At 48.6% G+C, this 16,234-nt stretch overlaps 1 protein-coding gene across 1 annotated transcript in view; it reads left to right on the top strand.

The window, feature by feature from the left end:
- Positions 1-3,211: 3,211 nt before the first annotated feature.
- The window catches only part of Rsph14 (radial spoke head 14 homolog), a 74,178-nt gene continuing 61,155 nt past the window's right edge, over positions 3,212-16,234 (top strand). Inside the window, exons 1-3 of the mRNA XM_032888501.1 lie at positions 3,212-3,425; positions 4,750-4,852; positions 9,594-9,712. Of these exons, the coding sequence (XP_032744392.1) occupies positions 3,227-3,425; positions 4,750-4,852; positions 9,594-9,712 (421 nt within the window). The 5' untranslated portion in view covers positions 3,212-3,226. The remainder of the gene's footprint in view (positions 3,426-4,749; positions 4,853-9,593; positions 9,713-16,234) is intronic.

Below are 16,234 nucleotides of genomic sequence, written 5' to 3' on the forward strand. Positions count from 1 at the left end.
TAACTACCGGACTCTGGGCGTTTCCGTTATAGCAGCGACTAAAGGATGAGGAAGGCAGACCAGCTCAAAATAAATAAATAAATAAATAAATAAATAAATAAATAAATAAATAAATAAATCCCCATGCAGGGACAAAGAGAATTTCATCTGAATCTTAAGGCTACCCTGTCTTTTCAGCCCTTCGCAATCACCTGTCTAGAGCCCAATGAACAGTCTTCCTCAGAAGTAGCCTTCAGATCCCTGACTAGGAATCTTTTTTTTTTTTTTTTTGGTTTTTTTTTTCGGGCTGGGGACCGAACCCAGGGCCTTGTGCTTCCTAGGTAAGCGCTCTACCGCTGAGCTAAATCCCCAGCCCCCCTGACTAGGAATCTTAAACACTCACCACTGTATCCAGAGGTGTTCTCTACAGCAAAACAGTGGGAAACTATTATTAAGTATGGCGTATTGGAGTGTCATTGTTGACAGGATTTAGAACTACCCTCAGGTGAACACCTCTGCGTGTGTCTGTAAGGATGTCTCCGGGGAGCATTGACTGAGAATTACCCTGAATATAAGTTGAGCATCAGCTGGGCACCAGTGTTCGCCCTAACCAGCTACATTTAGTTATGAGAAGGTGTCACTTCTGCCGTGACTCCATGATGGGTGTTACCCTTAATATATGAGCTGAAATAAACCCTTCTTCTCTCAATTCGCCTTTTGTCAGGTTTTTTTTTGTCATACGAACAAGAAAACTGTCTAATGCGCCCAATGGGTGACGTCTCTCATAGTGACCTTTGACCGGACTAAGGACGAGTGAAATCGCAGGGCTCCTGTTTTGAATACTTGCTCCCCGGGCCGGTGGAAGCTTTAGACTGTGGGAGGAACCAGGTCACTGAGGGGAAGTCCTTAGAAATATGTTATCCCCGCTCCCCTCCCCTCCACCTCTGTTTCATATTTTCCCATTATCATAGTCTGCCAAGCACCCGTGGGCCAGACCTCCTGAAATTCTAAGCCAAACTAAAAGCTTTCCTCATGTAAGTTGCTTCTCCCAGGCGTTCTGTCACATCGTCCGGGAAAGAGTAGCTAATACATCTGGTAATGTGGGAATTGTAGAAAAATGCTTTTAAATTGTAACTCTTAATTCGTGCCCATAAACCATTCATTTTGCATTTACCAAAAGCTTCTTGGCCTATGCCTGGCACCGAGTGGCAACAAATGGAACAGACGCAGGCAGGGTCTTGCTATGTTAAGGGGGTTAGGCTGGGTCTTACTGAGTTGCGTCTGTGGGAGATGTCAGACAGGGTCTTGATACATTCTGTGTGTTTAAGTTTGTGTAAGGTCTTAGGGTGTGCGTGTGTGTGTGTGTGTGTGTGTGTGTGTGTGTGTGTGTGTGTGTTGCTATATTGTGTTTGGCTCCCACGTAGCTGGTAATAAAGGCATGCACCACCACCCGGACTCAGGTTAGGAGACAGTCTACTGGGGAACCAAAGAAGATGCTAAACGGGTAGTGTTGGGGGGCCTAGAAAACCACTCCAGTCAGTATTGGGCCTTGACCAGGCAGTCCTTGGGTCAGGTCTATGTTACTGGTGGGGGCGGGAGGGGAGGAGCATCCGAATTTCTTTGATATTCTTAGTCTCAAAATGTATAATTTGTAGCACAGAGGAGACTTGTCTTTGTTCTACATGGTAACATTGTAAAATAATGTTGTTTTTTCCTTCTCCGCTGGGCTTAGCACTAGCGGTTTTGCGCCTGCGCCTTGCTCCCTAGGGTATTGACCAGGGAGCTGCAGACGCTGGTAGTCTCCTAGCAACCTAGTCGCCTGGTAATAGGCGGAGTGATCTGGCTGGCAGACACCAGAAGACTTCACTTACTAAAGACAAGCGAGGCAGCTGCAGCTGGTAGGTGGGGGGCTTCCTGACCCACCCAGTTCCATTCACACCGCGCTGGTGCCCTCACACCCTGGGTCTTGCCTTTTTCACTGGTGGAAGGATTTCTGTAGTATGTGCCTTTTACAGGAGTGCAGCCCATGTCCAAGAGACTAAGATCCCCTAGAGTGGACCCTATTTCCGAGATTTCTATTACCTTTCCAGTCTGGCCCTTGTCCTCCCCTTAGCTGGTGGCCTGTGTTAGAGTCTGTGACTTGTTTTTTTTTTTTTTTTTTTTTTTTTTTTTTTTTTGACCTCAGGGTTGAGTCCTGCCTGCTCCTGTAATAGTGATCAGGATAGTGACCACAATCAATATTTTTCAAGTTTTTGGCCAGCCAAGCTCACAGGTATCAGTTATAGGATGATTCTGGAAGGGCAGGAAGGAAATACTCTTAGGACCTAATTCTTCAGCTGCAGAGAAGATATATGTGAGAGAGAGAACGGCTTGTCAAGGGTAACCCGTGGCCCAGGACTATATCCCATTCTTATCCCCAAAGTCACATTGCCTATGGTTGTTTGAAAAGTGTATGTGTGGGGGATAATAAATCATTCTTTAACCTTAATCCTTTCTTGCAAAAGCGTCCTAAGCATGTCCCTGACACGAAAGAGCAAGACCTCTATTTGAATAGCTTCCAGCGTTACCAACTCCCCAGCCAAAATCTATTTCCTCATAAATAGAGTTTATTTACTCATGGACGAGGACAACACTTTATGGAGTGGTCGAGCTAGTGGCTGCCAGACAGATACTAATTATTGCTGTCGCCAGCTAAGCAGGAGCATCAAAGGAGAAAACCTGTTGCTTTTTACTTGGTTGGCCTATTTTCCCCCTCCCCCCCTCCCCCATCTTGGTGCCTGTGACTAAGGAACCAGTCTACCAAGTCTACAGAGCAGTTTCTTCTGTCATTGGGCCACCCTTGCACTGTGACCTTGAGAAATCTGGTCTGCCTCTGTCTGCTCCTCAGTAAAATCCGGATGAAAGTCTGTCTTCACAGACAGTTTTGAGGCTGAGTTAGATAAGCGTCTAACATGGTAATATTAATAATGGCGGGCAGGTGTTTTCTTTTTTCCTTTTGTACTTTTTTTTTTTTTAAAGATTTATTTATTGTATATATGTGAGTACACGCTGTCTTCCGACACACCAGAAGAGGGCACCAGACCTCATTACAGATGGTTGTGAGCCACCATGCGGTTGCTGGGAATTGAACTCACGAACTCTGGAAGAGCAGCCAGTGCTCTAACCACTGAGCCATCTCTCCTTTTGTACCTTTATCAGCAGCTTCTATAAAGTTTCATCTTCAAAGCCCGTTGGCAGGCGTGGAAAGATGGCTCATGCCCGGATCTCCATGTACATGCCTCCTGACATCGACCCCACGAAAGCTGCCATCGCTTACGGCTGTCGGGCCTTGCGCAAGCTTAATGAGGAGCTACAATCGGAGGATCTCCTGACCAGGCAGAAAGCCGTGATGGCTCTGTGTGACCTCATGCACGACCCTGAGTATGTCTACGAGGCCATCAACATAGGTGAGAGCATCACGCTACGGGTAATCACGTGTGGGTGGCAGGGAGGGAGGGGCTGGCGTGGCTCAGACATCGGATGGCATCAGTAGTCAGAGCTGCTATCTATTAAGCTGGGGTTCAGGCCAGCAGTGCCCTCAAGAGCAGGGCTACCCCCAAGAGAGGGAACATTCTCCATCTACAGGTCTAAAAGTCAGAGTTCAGGAGAGGGGCGTGAGTCCAAGGTTGCCTAATCAATGCGTTAAATAGGAGGGCCTGGAGAGATGGTTCGGTACTCAACAGTCCATGCTGTTTTTCCAGAGGACCTGAGCTCACACCCCAGCCCTGACATCAGAGAGCACAGGACCGTCTGCAACACCAGCTCCAGAGATCTGAGGCTTCTATCCTCTGTGCTCACTTGCACACACACAGCTAGACCTAATCTTAAATAATCTAAGTAAATCCTTAAAAACGTAAGCCAGACCTTTATGTGCTAACTCTGGCATCCCTAGATCTAGCCAATTCAAAGGCATGGTGACTAGTTTGCACAATGTATCTTTTTTTCTTTTTCATTGTGCGAATGAGTCTGTAGGTGCTTGTCAGTGCAAGTGCTTGTGGAGGTCAGAAGAGGGCATCTGATCCCCACGGCTGAAGTCATAGCTGATTGTGAGCAGCCTGTCGTGGGTGCTGAGAATTGACCTCAGAGCTCTCTGCAGGACAGAGGACCGAACCCAGAGCCTTGCACTTGCTAGGCAAGCGCTCTACCACTGAGCTAAATCCCCAACCCCAGCAATTTTTTTTTTTTAAACCCCAGGGCTGACTACAAGAGGAGGAACTAACAGGAACAATGAAGGGTTGGGGATTTAGCTCAGTGGTAGAGCACTTGCCTAGCAAGCAAAAGGCCCTGGGTTTGGTTCTCAGCTCCGGGGGGTGGGGGGCGGGGCTGAGGCACACAGGAGGCTGGACTTAGTGGCACTTGCCTTTATCCCCACTACCCAGGAGGCGGAGGCAGGTGGATTTCTGTGAGTTTGAGGCCAGCAGCCTGGCCTATATAGTGAGTTCCAGAATGGCCAGGGCTAGATAGTAAGACATTGTCTCAAAAATAAATAAATAAAAATAAATAAATAAAATAAACCAGGGGCGGGGATGGAAGAATTATAAGGAGGCTTAAATGAGATTGTCTCTGGGCGTGAGTCCCTTCTACTAACAAAGGCTGTGCCACTGACTTGATTCCTGCAAAACCAAAATACAGACCTTTGTCCCGTTCCCCAACAACACTGGGTCATGCGTCGACTTCTAGCTGGTTTCCTTTCGGACCGGCAGATGTTCAAAAGCGCTCCTGTCTCCACAGGCTGCCTGGAGAGCCTGAAGGCCCTGTTGAAGGATGATGATAACTTGGTTCGGATAAAGACCACCGAGGTGCTGTACATCATGGCCACCCATAACGTAGGCAGGTGGGCAACTATTAATGAAAACCAAAGTCAGGGTTAGGAATTATACTATTCTACCCCGGGGTTGGCGCCCTTGAGTGACCCCTAGGGCTCTTTTACCGAGTGTACTGGTCTCTGGTGGCGCCTCTATTTGTGGGTGACAATTTCTCTCTGTGGGGCAGTTTGGTTGTCTCTGGGGTGGCCGAACGGGATCCTCTTCCAAACCTTTCTCTTGATGTTGGGGATTGAATCCAGGGTTTCGTGCATGCTACACAGGCACTCTACCTCCAAGCTGTACTCTAGGTTCTGTTCTAGGCTAATTTATATGTTAGCCCCTGGCTTCAGACTTCTCACTGATCCTCTAGTGACCTCCTTCTACCTGCTTCCGCCGGATATTGATCAGGTGCTATGGTGGGACTGTGTAGTAGGAGTCAGCCTGAGCCTTAATTCAAGAAGGTAGGTCAGTGTTGTGGTTAGAGCAGTGAAGTAGGGGCATGGTCCCCGTCCTGGTGGTGGTGAGGTAGCCTTTCCTGCTTTGCAGCCTAGCCAGATCTCTGGATCCCATTCGTTGGTCTAAAACGGCAGTTCTCATCCACATTTCCGATGGTCTTAGGAACAGAGGCACCAGCTCAGTAGCAAAATGACAGTTACGAAGAGGCAACAGAAATAAATTTATGGTTGGGAATTCCTACCATCAGGAACATGTTTTTCAGTGTCTGCACCATCAGAAATAACGTGTTTTCCGGTGGTTGCGACCCACAGGTTGAGAACTGTTGGTCTAAGATAACCTCAGGGAGAGGGAGACCATTATATTCTGGAGTTGGGAGACTGGAAAGCCACTTGATTCCCCTGTGCTCCCAAGGCTGGGTTTTGGTTGGACTTTAAGAAGCCCTAATATTTGGGGAGGTTGTGGAACCTCTGGGTGTGGGGTCTAGCTGTCACACACAGAGCTGTCAGCATGGGTTCTTACGGGTCACAGCCAAGCCCGGGGTTCCAGCCAACGACAGCTTCTCCCTCCCGGATTTGCTGAGATATAAGCTCCTGACATTCCAGGAAGGAGCCCGTCCCACTTGACATGCCTTTCCTGCTAGGAAACCAAGCCAAAATACATCTTAAAGGAGTCTCCCACCACAAGTGTATGCTCAGGGCTCAGGGTAGGATTCTAAACTTTGCCTTTCCCCTGTACGCTCTAGTAGAAGGTAAATGGTCCTAAGCAAATGCTGTTGGCTCTAAATTTTACTCCCAAGTTCAGTGGTACCACCCCCCACCGAGTAGATGCCACACCCTTTTCTTTCCCTTTGTTTCCTCCCTCCCTCCCTCCCTCCCTCCTTCCTTCCCTCTCCAACTCCTTCCTTTTAATGATGCTAGGCCTTGAACTTCAGGGCTTTGTATATGATATGCTAAGCAACTCTAGAACTGAGCCACATCTCCAGCCCTCAGGGGTGACAATCATTACTATGGTTGCTCACCAAGCCCCAAGTGACTGCCCAGAACCTCCCGTGTTGAGCCTCTCTCGCCTCACCTCACAGGAGTGCCAAGGAGGCGAGGCGAAGATGGCCCTCTAAGGGTGTCATGCTACATACCCTGGCAATCTAGTTCTGGCTCCTTTGCTGGAGTTTTGCTCTTGAGTTTTTCTCTCTGGGTGATTTTGCCTTTCCATCGTGACATTTCCAAGCAGGTGATCTCGGGCTTTCTTATTCCCTCCGCTTCTGTTACCTAGTCTTCTCTCCCTATCCCTTCCCTTTCCACTGGCCTTCCTCTTCCTAAATATCCCTTCATGCTTTACCAGTGAGCTCTTTCCCCAGCCTCCATCCTTCCCACTGTTCCTCCTTCCCATCCTCTCCCCGCCATCTTGCTGCGCTGTGCAGGCTAACCCTGAACTCCTGGGTACAAGTGATCCTTCTGTCATAGCCCCCGGAGAATTGGGACTGAGAAGCATACCAGAATGTTTTCAAAGCATGCCTGATGTGGAGTGGATTATGGGGGCGGGGCATAGGAAACGCAGCATCTCTGCATGGGCGTGTCCTACTGCGATTTCCTTTTCCCAGAACAGTACAAATCACCCCATAAGATTAAGCTCTGACCAGTGTCACTCTGACCAATGTCAAAGCACCACGACTGGCTGGGCGTGTCCTTTGTGCTGGGTGTGTCCTTTGTGCTGGGCGTGTCCTTTGTGCTGGGCGTGTCCTTTGTGCTGGGTGTGTCCTTTGTGCTGGGCGTGTCCTTTGTGCTGGGCGTGTCCTTTGTGCTGGGCGTGTCCTTTGTGCTGCATGCTTAGCTCAGAGCTTCGGACAGGCCTTTATTCCTGAACCCACCCTGACAGGTGTCACCTCATAAGATTCCATTCCGGATGCCGTTGTCTGCTTAAAAGACATGGTTCACATTCAAAGAATTAAAGAAGCAACATAGTTCCTTTAGATTGCTCCTTTAACTCAAAACACAAACAAGAAGACCATTTGCCAATCCTTGTATATAAGATTTTTGTTTGCTTGTTTTTGTTCTTTTTTGTTTTGAGACAGCGTTTTGCTGGGTAGCCCTGGCTGTCCTGGGACTCACTCTGTAGACCAGGGTGGCTTCGAACTCAGAGATCCTTCTATTGCCTTTTCTGCTTTAAAGGCTGGTTTGATTTGCAGTGCATTCCTCAAAAGCACACCAGGATCAGAAAGCCACTGTTGAAATAGCATATAAAAGACAAACAAACAAACGAACGTACGTAGACTATCTTACAGTCATCTCACATTTTCAAGAGACCCATTTGAGTTCTTACAAAGCATTCAAAGATGTTTCAAGAGGAAATAAACGCAATCCTTTCTGTAATCGGCTTACCTAATATTTAATTAACTTAGGTGCTATTACAACAAGCCCAGAGGGCAGCCATGGGTCTGGAGGGAAAGCAGCTGGCTGCCAGCAAACCCGGAAGTCAGTTGGGAGAAGAGAATAGAGAGCTGGGAGGGGCCTGCGGGTGCTGGGCCTGCTGGGCCTGCGCAATGTTTCCCTGGGGCCAGAGCTGAAGAAAGGTGGTGAACACGGCCCCACCACGGTGCAGGCAAGGTGGGTTACAGAATCTGATAGGAGGGGATATACTGCCTTGTGCCCTTTTCCCCGGGGCGAGTCCGAAGCTCAGAATGGTGAAAAGAGCGAAGGCCACAGGGATCCAGAGACACTGCTCAAAAGTGGGAGAACCGAGATGCTTCCCACTCCACGGTGCTTTGCATTTTATGACCTCCAGGGCTTCTAAATGTGGCAGACCTCTCTGGCCTTTGCCTGAGATAGTACGGATCCCCGCGGGCCCACTGACCTGATCGTATTTGAACCTCTCCAGAGATTTTATTATAGAGCTATAATAATAAAACCAGCATGTGCACGGGCATAAAAAGAGACACATTGGCCGATGGGACAGAATTGAGAACCTATACTAAGTACAGGCTCTTAGAGTCACGTGATTTTTGACCCCCCCCCCACAAAAGCCTACAATACACCCCGGAGAAAAGACATCATTTTCAATTTGCTGCTGATGTTGCTAGTCGAACTAGACAGCTATGTGCGGAAGAATGGAACTATAAACTTATTTCTCATCCCGCACAAAACTCAACTCCAAATGGTTCAAGGGCTTCAATGAAAGACCAGGTACAGGGTTGGGGATTTAGCTCAGTGGTAGAGTGCTCGCCTAGCCAGCGCAAGGCCCTGGGTTGGTCCCAGCTCTGAAAAAAAAAAAAAAAAAAAAAAAAAAAAAAGACCAGGTACCTTGAATCTGATAGAAGGGGATATACTTGAACTCATTGGCATTCAGACCAATAATTAATAAACGGGACCTCATGAAGCTACAAAGCTTCTACACTGCCAAGAAAACCACCATTCAAGTGAAGAAGCAGTCTACAGGTCATATCTAGACTATACAGAGAACTCAAAAAACCAAACCCCAAGAAGACGACCCAGATTAAAAAATGAGGCCTGGAACTAATCAGAGAGTTCTCAAAGAATGAAATACAAATGGCCGAGAAGCATTTTAAAACACTTAAAAGATCCTTAGCTATCGGGGAAATGCATATTAAAATTACCTTGAGATTTCAACTTACTCCTGTCATGGTGGCTATGAGAAAATAAAAAAATGTTGACGAACGTTAGTGTGGATGTAAGGGAAGAGAAACACTTATTCACTGCCGGCAGGAGGGCAGACTGGGTGCGGCCACTATGGAAATCAATGTGGCGGTTCCCGGGAAGGCTAGGAATAGATCTACCACACAATCCATCTATACTCTTGGGCGCATGCCCAAAGAACTCTGGATGCTACTTTAGGGATAACTGACCACTCGTGTTCTTTTTTTTTTTTCACAATGGCCGGGAAACAGAAACGACCTACACTCCCATAAACCAAGAGTGGATGATGAAAATGTGCTGTGTTTATACAATAGAATAGTGTTCCGCTATGAGATGATTGAAACTGGGTCTGGAGAGATGGCCCAGTGGTTACGAATACTTGTGGCTGTTAGAATAAAGGACTTGGGTTTGGTTCTCAGCACCCCTATGGCGGCGCCAGTTCCAGGGCGTCCAACGCTCTCTTCTGACTTCTTTGGGCACCACCTGTAGGTGTGACACACACACACACACACACACACACACACACACACACACACACGCATACACACGCATACACACGCATACACACGCATGTGCGCAAGCAAAATACCCATACACATCACATATATCTTAAGAAAAGAAAACTGAAATGGTCTCCTTGTGTCTAAACCCATCCTCCCTTCTTTAGAGTTGGCTTCTTAAAGCACGACATCATCCTAGCCCTGTCGAAACTGCTGAGTGATCACCAGGCCCTCTGCCGGGAGAACTTACACCAGGCATACAAGCACCTGGCACAGCTGCCTGAAGGTAGGGTTGCATCATCATGCATGGGATCTTGCAGATGATTTTCTGCAGTCTTCCCCTTCTGGTCAGTTTGTGCTAGGTCATAGGTCACAGTCTTTAGTACTTTTTTTTTTTTAAATGACCTTGGAGTGGGACTTGGGTGCAAGCTATACACCCAGCTACTCCAGAGGCTGAGCCCTGAGGAGGATTGACCTGGGCATCAGAATAGACTTCCTTTCAAATCTGTAGCAGCAGCAGTAGCAGCAGCAGCAACAAAGTTACCTTTCTGTTAAGATATGGCAAATTTTTTTTTCAGGGCGGGGTGAGGGGAAGGAGGGTTCCCTGAGACAGGGTTTCCCTGTGTAGACCTGGCTGTCTCAGAACTCACCCTGTAGACCAGGCTGGCCGTGAACTCAGAGATCCTCCTGCCTCTGCCTCCCAAGTGCTGATGTGTTTTTACAAAGTTGGAAGTGTAGCTCAGAAATAGGATAAAGACCCTGGGTTCTATCCCACCACCCACCTCTAAAAGTGCAAATACGTCACTATTTGGTTAACTTCTAATCAGCAAACACAAAGAAGAAGCCCTGTTGCCTGTTCCCGAGACTCCAAGCCTTTCCACAGGCCCCAGTCCGGGCTCCTCTTCCTCAGGGTGACCCCTTCTGAGGCCACGTGCTGGGTTGTTTGGTACTTTTGGATGGGGGGTGGATACTGGTATTGAACCCAGGCTTTCCCATGTGCTGACCCATAACTCCACCACAGAGCGTACATTCCCAGTTTTGGTCTATGACTCTAAAGCTTTCTGAAAATGGGAATACCCAGTCTAGCCTATCTCAAAGGTTCTACATGCTTTCCTTTAGTGTTTCATTTAGGAATCAAAAGTTACTTTTGAAGGTTCAGATCGGCATGAAGTGAGCATTGGTCTATTCTGCTGCCGAGGGACATCTGATTATATATGCCCACTTGAGGCATATAGTCCAAGTGCCCTCTGGGTCTCTTTCCACACAGTACCCTTCCTCCTGGTCTCCTCTGATACACTAACAATTTGGTGACTATAACCCTACAGCATGTACATAGATCTTTACCACATATACACAGTATATAAAAATGTAGAATGTTGCATATTTTTAATCCGTGTTAAGTGGGTCTTCCTGCATGTGTCCCTTGGTGGCTTAAAAATACCCCAAGAAGTAATATTATCTGTTTAAAAATTATTATTATATTTGTGTTATATGACTCCACAAAGCACCACAGTTGATGATGGTGATGGTGATGATGGTGGTGGTGGTGGTGGTGGTGGTGGTGTGTGTGTGTGTGTGTGTGTGTGTGTGTGTGTGTGTGTATGTGGACTTATGTGTGGCAGGCAGAACTTTTGAACTCTGGGGAGTTGATTCTTGACTTCTACCTTGCTGAGGTAAGATCCGGTTTGTTCCTGCTGCTGTCCTGCATACTCCAAGCTGGCTGGCCCATGGACTTATGGGTGATTCTGGTCCCCTCCCTTCCATTTTGCCTTAGGAATGCTTGGATTACAGATGCCTGCTACTGCACCCACTTTTTTAAAAAAAAATGTAGATTTGAGGGATAGAATTTAGGAACCAGGACTGTGTGGCAAGTGCTTTTACCTGCAGACCCATCTCACTGGCCCTAATATTATACTTTTGAGATGTACCCACATTGTACCCTACTCCTTTGCCATTTGAATGTACTATGACATGTTTCCATGTTGGCTGTTTCCACTTCCGGGCTGCATAGGGAATGAGTAGTGGACATCTCTGAACAGACTTGTCTGGTACACAAGAGGGATGTCCCCAGAGTCTGCTAGTGAAGGGGATGCTGGTCACACGTCTCAGGGCTTTTTGCTGTGAAGAGACACCATGACCAAGGCAACTCTTATAAAGGACAACATTTAATTGGGGCTGGCTTACAGTTTTAGAGATTCAGTCCATTATCATCATGGCAAGAGCATGGCAGCATCCAGGCAGGAGGAACTGAGAGTTCTGTATCTTGATCTGAAGGCCACAGGAAAATGTCTTCCGCAGGCAGCCAGGAAGGGGGATCTCTTCCGCACTGGGCGGAGCTTGAGCGTAGGACCTCAAAGCCCACCCCCCACACTGACTCACTTCCTCCAACAAGGCCACACCCACCCCAACAAGGCCACGCCTCCTAATGGCGCTATTTCCCACGGGTCAAGCATATTCAAGCCACCACTCCTCAGATGCAAGCTTGCTTCACCTTTGCAAGATATCAGAACTACTTCCCAGCCTGCCCTGTCCCAGCCAGTGCCATCCTGTCAGCTAACCCAATGGTATGGTTTGGAAGAGCACTGTTGTACGGTGTTGCCCACGGGCACAACCAGTGAGAACAAACATCTCTCTGTTTGGTATTACCTCAGGCGCCTCTCTGCCCAGTGCCTCTGGGGGAGCTGGGCTCCATTTTGCCGATGAGTTCCTTTTCTACTCAATGGCCAACTCGATGAGTTCTAGAATCACCTAGAAGATCTGCTCTGGGTATGCGTGTCAGGGACTATCTTGGGTATGATATTTGGGGCTGGAAGACACTGTGTGTGGCATCGAGCCCTGGGCTGCTGGGCTGGGATCCCGAAGAAAAGGAAAACATTTTGATCTGGACACATGTATTGTCTACTCTCTGCTCTTCAATGAGGTGTGAGCATGAATGTGGTAATTGCCACAAGCTCCTTCTGCCGTGCCTTCCCTGTAACAGGCTACTCTAGGGTCTGTGACCAAATAAACCCTTCCATCCTGAAACGGCTTTTATCAAGAGTATTTTATCACAACGATAGGAAAAGTGACTGAGATCGGTAAACTTCTCTTTATTTTCACTTGGAAGTTGGTCTCACCAATCTTTCCTTTGTGTTTTCCCCAGAAGGTAGGGACTGCTATAGCAGAGAATACATTCCCACTTATCCTAAGCTCTGGAAGACATTCTGCCGAATCTCCTAGGAAACAGGCAACTTTACTTCTCCTGTTCAGCTGGCGAAGGTCTTACCCCCAATGGAGCTTTGCCTGTCTTCCTTCTAGACCTCGCCAATCAATACCAGCAAGGTTCTGAAAGCTTGGGGTGTCCTGGGTTCTCTCAGGTGCTCCCCACCTTCCTGTAGAACCCAAACAACACCAGGCGTGTAGGGGAGTCTGCAGTGCTGACAAGCCCAACCAACACAAGCCTTTCTGGAGTCCCTGGTATGAGCCACTTGCCTTGATGGGTGCTGATCACCATGGGTGAGGTCTTCAGAAGGCAGGCCAGGGAAACCTGGTGGAGAGATTGGCATCAGGGGTTTGGCAGAGGAAGGGAGGCAGTGTGGTCGATGCCCGGGGAGGTCAATCTTGGGATCACTCTGGTGCTGTGGCTTTTGGGTTTGGTGGTGTGGCTGTACCTCACCCAGTGTCCTAGCTGGAATCTGGGTGGGGCATGGATTTCTTCTTCAACGTGACTTTGGGCAGTTGCTCATTGCCGGAAGTCTGAATTGCTAACTTGCAGCATGTATTATGGGGTTTCCAGTCATTGGCAGCATTTAGAAGTTTTTCGTTTGTTTTGTTTTCAAACTAGGGCACCCTTGGTGCCTGCCTCTCCCATGGCATCGCCAGTGCCTCCAGAGTACCTTGTGGGTAGCTAATATTGTTTGGCGGGTTGGATGTACCTGTAGAAGGTCTTTCCTTCTGAATCCTTGCAGCTACCAAGGTCTGACTTGTTCTCAGAATAACCAGCAGGGGGCGCACCAGGACTAGGGCTCATGCCTCTCTCATGTCCTAAGGGGTTTGCCCTGTTACGAGAGGAGAAACCAAAATAGAATAGGTAAATGCCATGCAAATGCCACAAAGGGGCTGCCAGCCCACGCTCCCTAGAAACTAATGGCCTTGAGTGCCCACCCAGGATCCTCTTCTGTGTCAGGCATTGGCTGGGTATCTGGGTAACTCCCTTCGGCTGTGCCGGGCTCTCAGACTCTGGCCCAGATATCGTGGTGATAGTATAACTTACTGTCTCTGGCCCTTATGTGGGATGCCTGGACTTGGGTCAGGCCCTGTCTAACCAGAAGTAATCACAAACAGCCAGCAATGGAGGAGAGCCTCCACCTGTGGAAACCATTCCCCAGCTTTGCAGCGTGCCTAGATCTCAGTGGGGGTAGCATGCACCACAAGGAGATGTTTGCATGGGGTTTTGAACCTGGCCAGGTTGAGATGTTGCCGGGAACTGCCCTGGAGTCATAACTGCCTGGACTTGAGTGGGATCTGGGTAGCTGTTTCACAGGGGGATGGACCTGTAGGACCTGGCCATTCTCTGAAGTGATGGACTGATGGAGAAAGTTTTCCTTCAACGGACACCTCAGCCCCAGGCAGGAAACCTACTCCCAAATCTGACACTACACCTATGCTGGTTGCAGGATATTTAACCACATTGCAGATCCCAAGACTGTGAACTGGAAATTCCTCCTGGAGTGGCTCAGCCCGGGGAACACACATTTAACCCAAGAGCTTTCTGTTTACTGTAAACAGGTAGTGGTGTGGCTCAACCCTAGCCCACACCTTTTATCTGAGAGCTTTCTGTAAACAAGAGCTAAATAAAGCCAACGACAGGTCAAGAGGCAGAGCAAGCAGCCGGTTGACCGCAGGTTGACCACCGGTTGACCACCGGTTGACCGGGAGTGAAAGTAAGTAAACCCAGGAAAGAGAAAGGAACTTCTTTGGAGTTGAAGGGTATTTAAGACAGCATAGAGAGGGGCTGGAGAGATGGCTCAGTGGTTAAGAGCACTGACTGATCTTCCAGAGGTCCCAGCAACCACATGGTGGTTCACAACCATCTGTAAAGAGATCCAATGCCCTCTTCTGGTGTGTCTGAAGACAGCTACAGTGTACTCATATGAATAAAATAAATCTTTAAAAAAAAAAAAAAAGACAGCATGGAGAAGGAGAAAGGGCTTTCTCCTTCTGTGACTTTGGTGGAGAAGCCGGGTCAGCTGGGTGCTTTCTCTGCCTCTCTGAGCTAGCAGGCTTTCACCCCAGAACCTGGCCCCTGACTCTTCATTGGCCAAACTGAACGGCAGGGATTTTGTTTTTAAAACAGCACCGTCCTTAGCCTGACAGTCCAAGTTGCTCCTGTCCCTGACCTTTAGGAATAATGTCTGACAACAAGGAATCTAGTTATTCCCCTGCTACCATAGTTTCTGGATACCCCCTTTCCTCCACTCTCCCCCCAGTACCTCCAGTGGGATAGAGCCTTTTCCCGGCCAGCCCTGTCAGGACTGACCAGGGTCCCAGAACTCACCCTCGCCATTTCTCTTGGGCGAAGCAGGTTTAATCACAGCTCTTTCCATTAGGTTTGCATAGTATCTCCTGGGGTTCAAAATAGCCTATTACCAACGGAATTACCACAGGGACTGGGTCCTCTGGGGGCGCGCTCAAGACTGTGCTGGCTGGCAGCTGGTGTGGGAACTACCCCCGTCCTTGTTAGGTCTCTGTTGGTGAGACGAGTCCCTCAGGGTGCCACTCAGCCTCTGGAGGCTGTTTATCCTCATGTTGTAGTGCTGCTGTGCCCCCGCCCCCCCCATGACATTTGTCCCTGTGCCAGCCAGGCACACTCTGTACCCATTTGTCCTGGATGTTTAGTATTATCTAGGGCCTAGACAGACTACACACAATCCTTTCTTGCTGTAGACTAGCCAAGTCATTTGCCATGCTGCTTGTCCCTATTGGGGTCTCTGCCAGTTTTGGAGTGTGTGTACATAGGCGTGTGTGGTTGTAGGCAACAGATAACCTTGAGTGTTAGTCATTGGGGTTGCCCATCTTGTGTTTGTTTGCGTGTTTTTTTTGGGGAGGGGCAGGGTATTTTACTGGAATGTAGAAAGGCTGACTGGCCAGTAAGCACCTTGGATTTGCCTGTTTCCACCTCTCCCGTACTGGGCTTACAAACCCACACCACGGATGCCCAGCTTTTCACGTCAGTGCTGGGAACCGAACCCTGATCCTCAGGCTTGAGCAGCAAGCACCTTATCAACCGAGCCATCTTCCCATGACCTTTTGTTTCCCCTTTTGTAAAGCAGATTCAACGGTCATAGCTTCTTAGGAGTGTGCTGCGGGGCATAGATGTTGAGGGCAGCCAGCATCACTGTAACCATGGAGGATGCCCCTGCATCGGTGACCATTCAAGCCACTGAGGAAGGTGGTGATCCCTGACGGTGGTGTGTCTTGGGAGGGAGGCTAGATTGTACCAGCAGAGCGTGTGCTAGTCCCCTCCAGATGTTCTTGTCACCATCATCTCACTTAATGCCCTTTGGAAGGCCTGTTATCAGTTTCCCTGCTAAAACTGGCTACGGGTGTTTTACCTCGTACGCCTCTCTTGGGCCTCTTAGGTCAGCCTATTCCTTGAGGGAAGGAGATGGGTCAGGCGGTACCTTGCGGATGAATCAGTGCAAACCTGCTATATCATATGGACTCGAATTAGTGGAATTCGCCTATTCTGCCCTGGGAGTGGGTGTGAGTTAGGGAGGTGAGTTAGGGAGGGGTAGGACGTCTAGATAGGCTGAGATGGATTTAAGCT

This window comes from Rattus rattus, chromosome 18, assembly GCF_011064425.1.
Source record: "Rattus rattus isolate New Zealand chromosome 18, Rrattus_CSIRO_v1, whole genome shotgun sequence".
Lineage (NCBI taxonomy): Eukaryota > Metazoa > Chordata > Mammalia > Rodentia > Muridae > Rattus > Rattus rattus.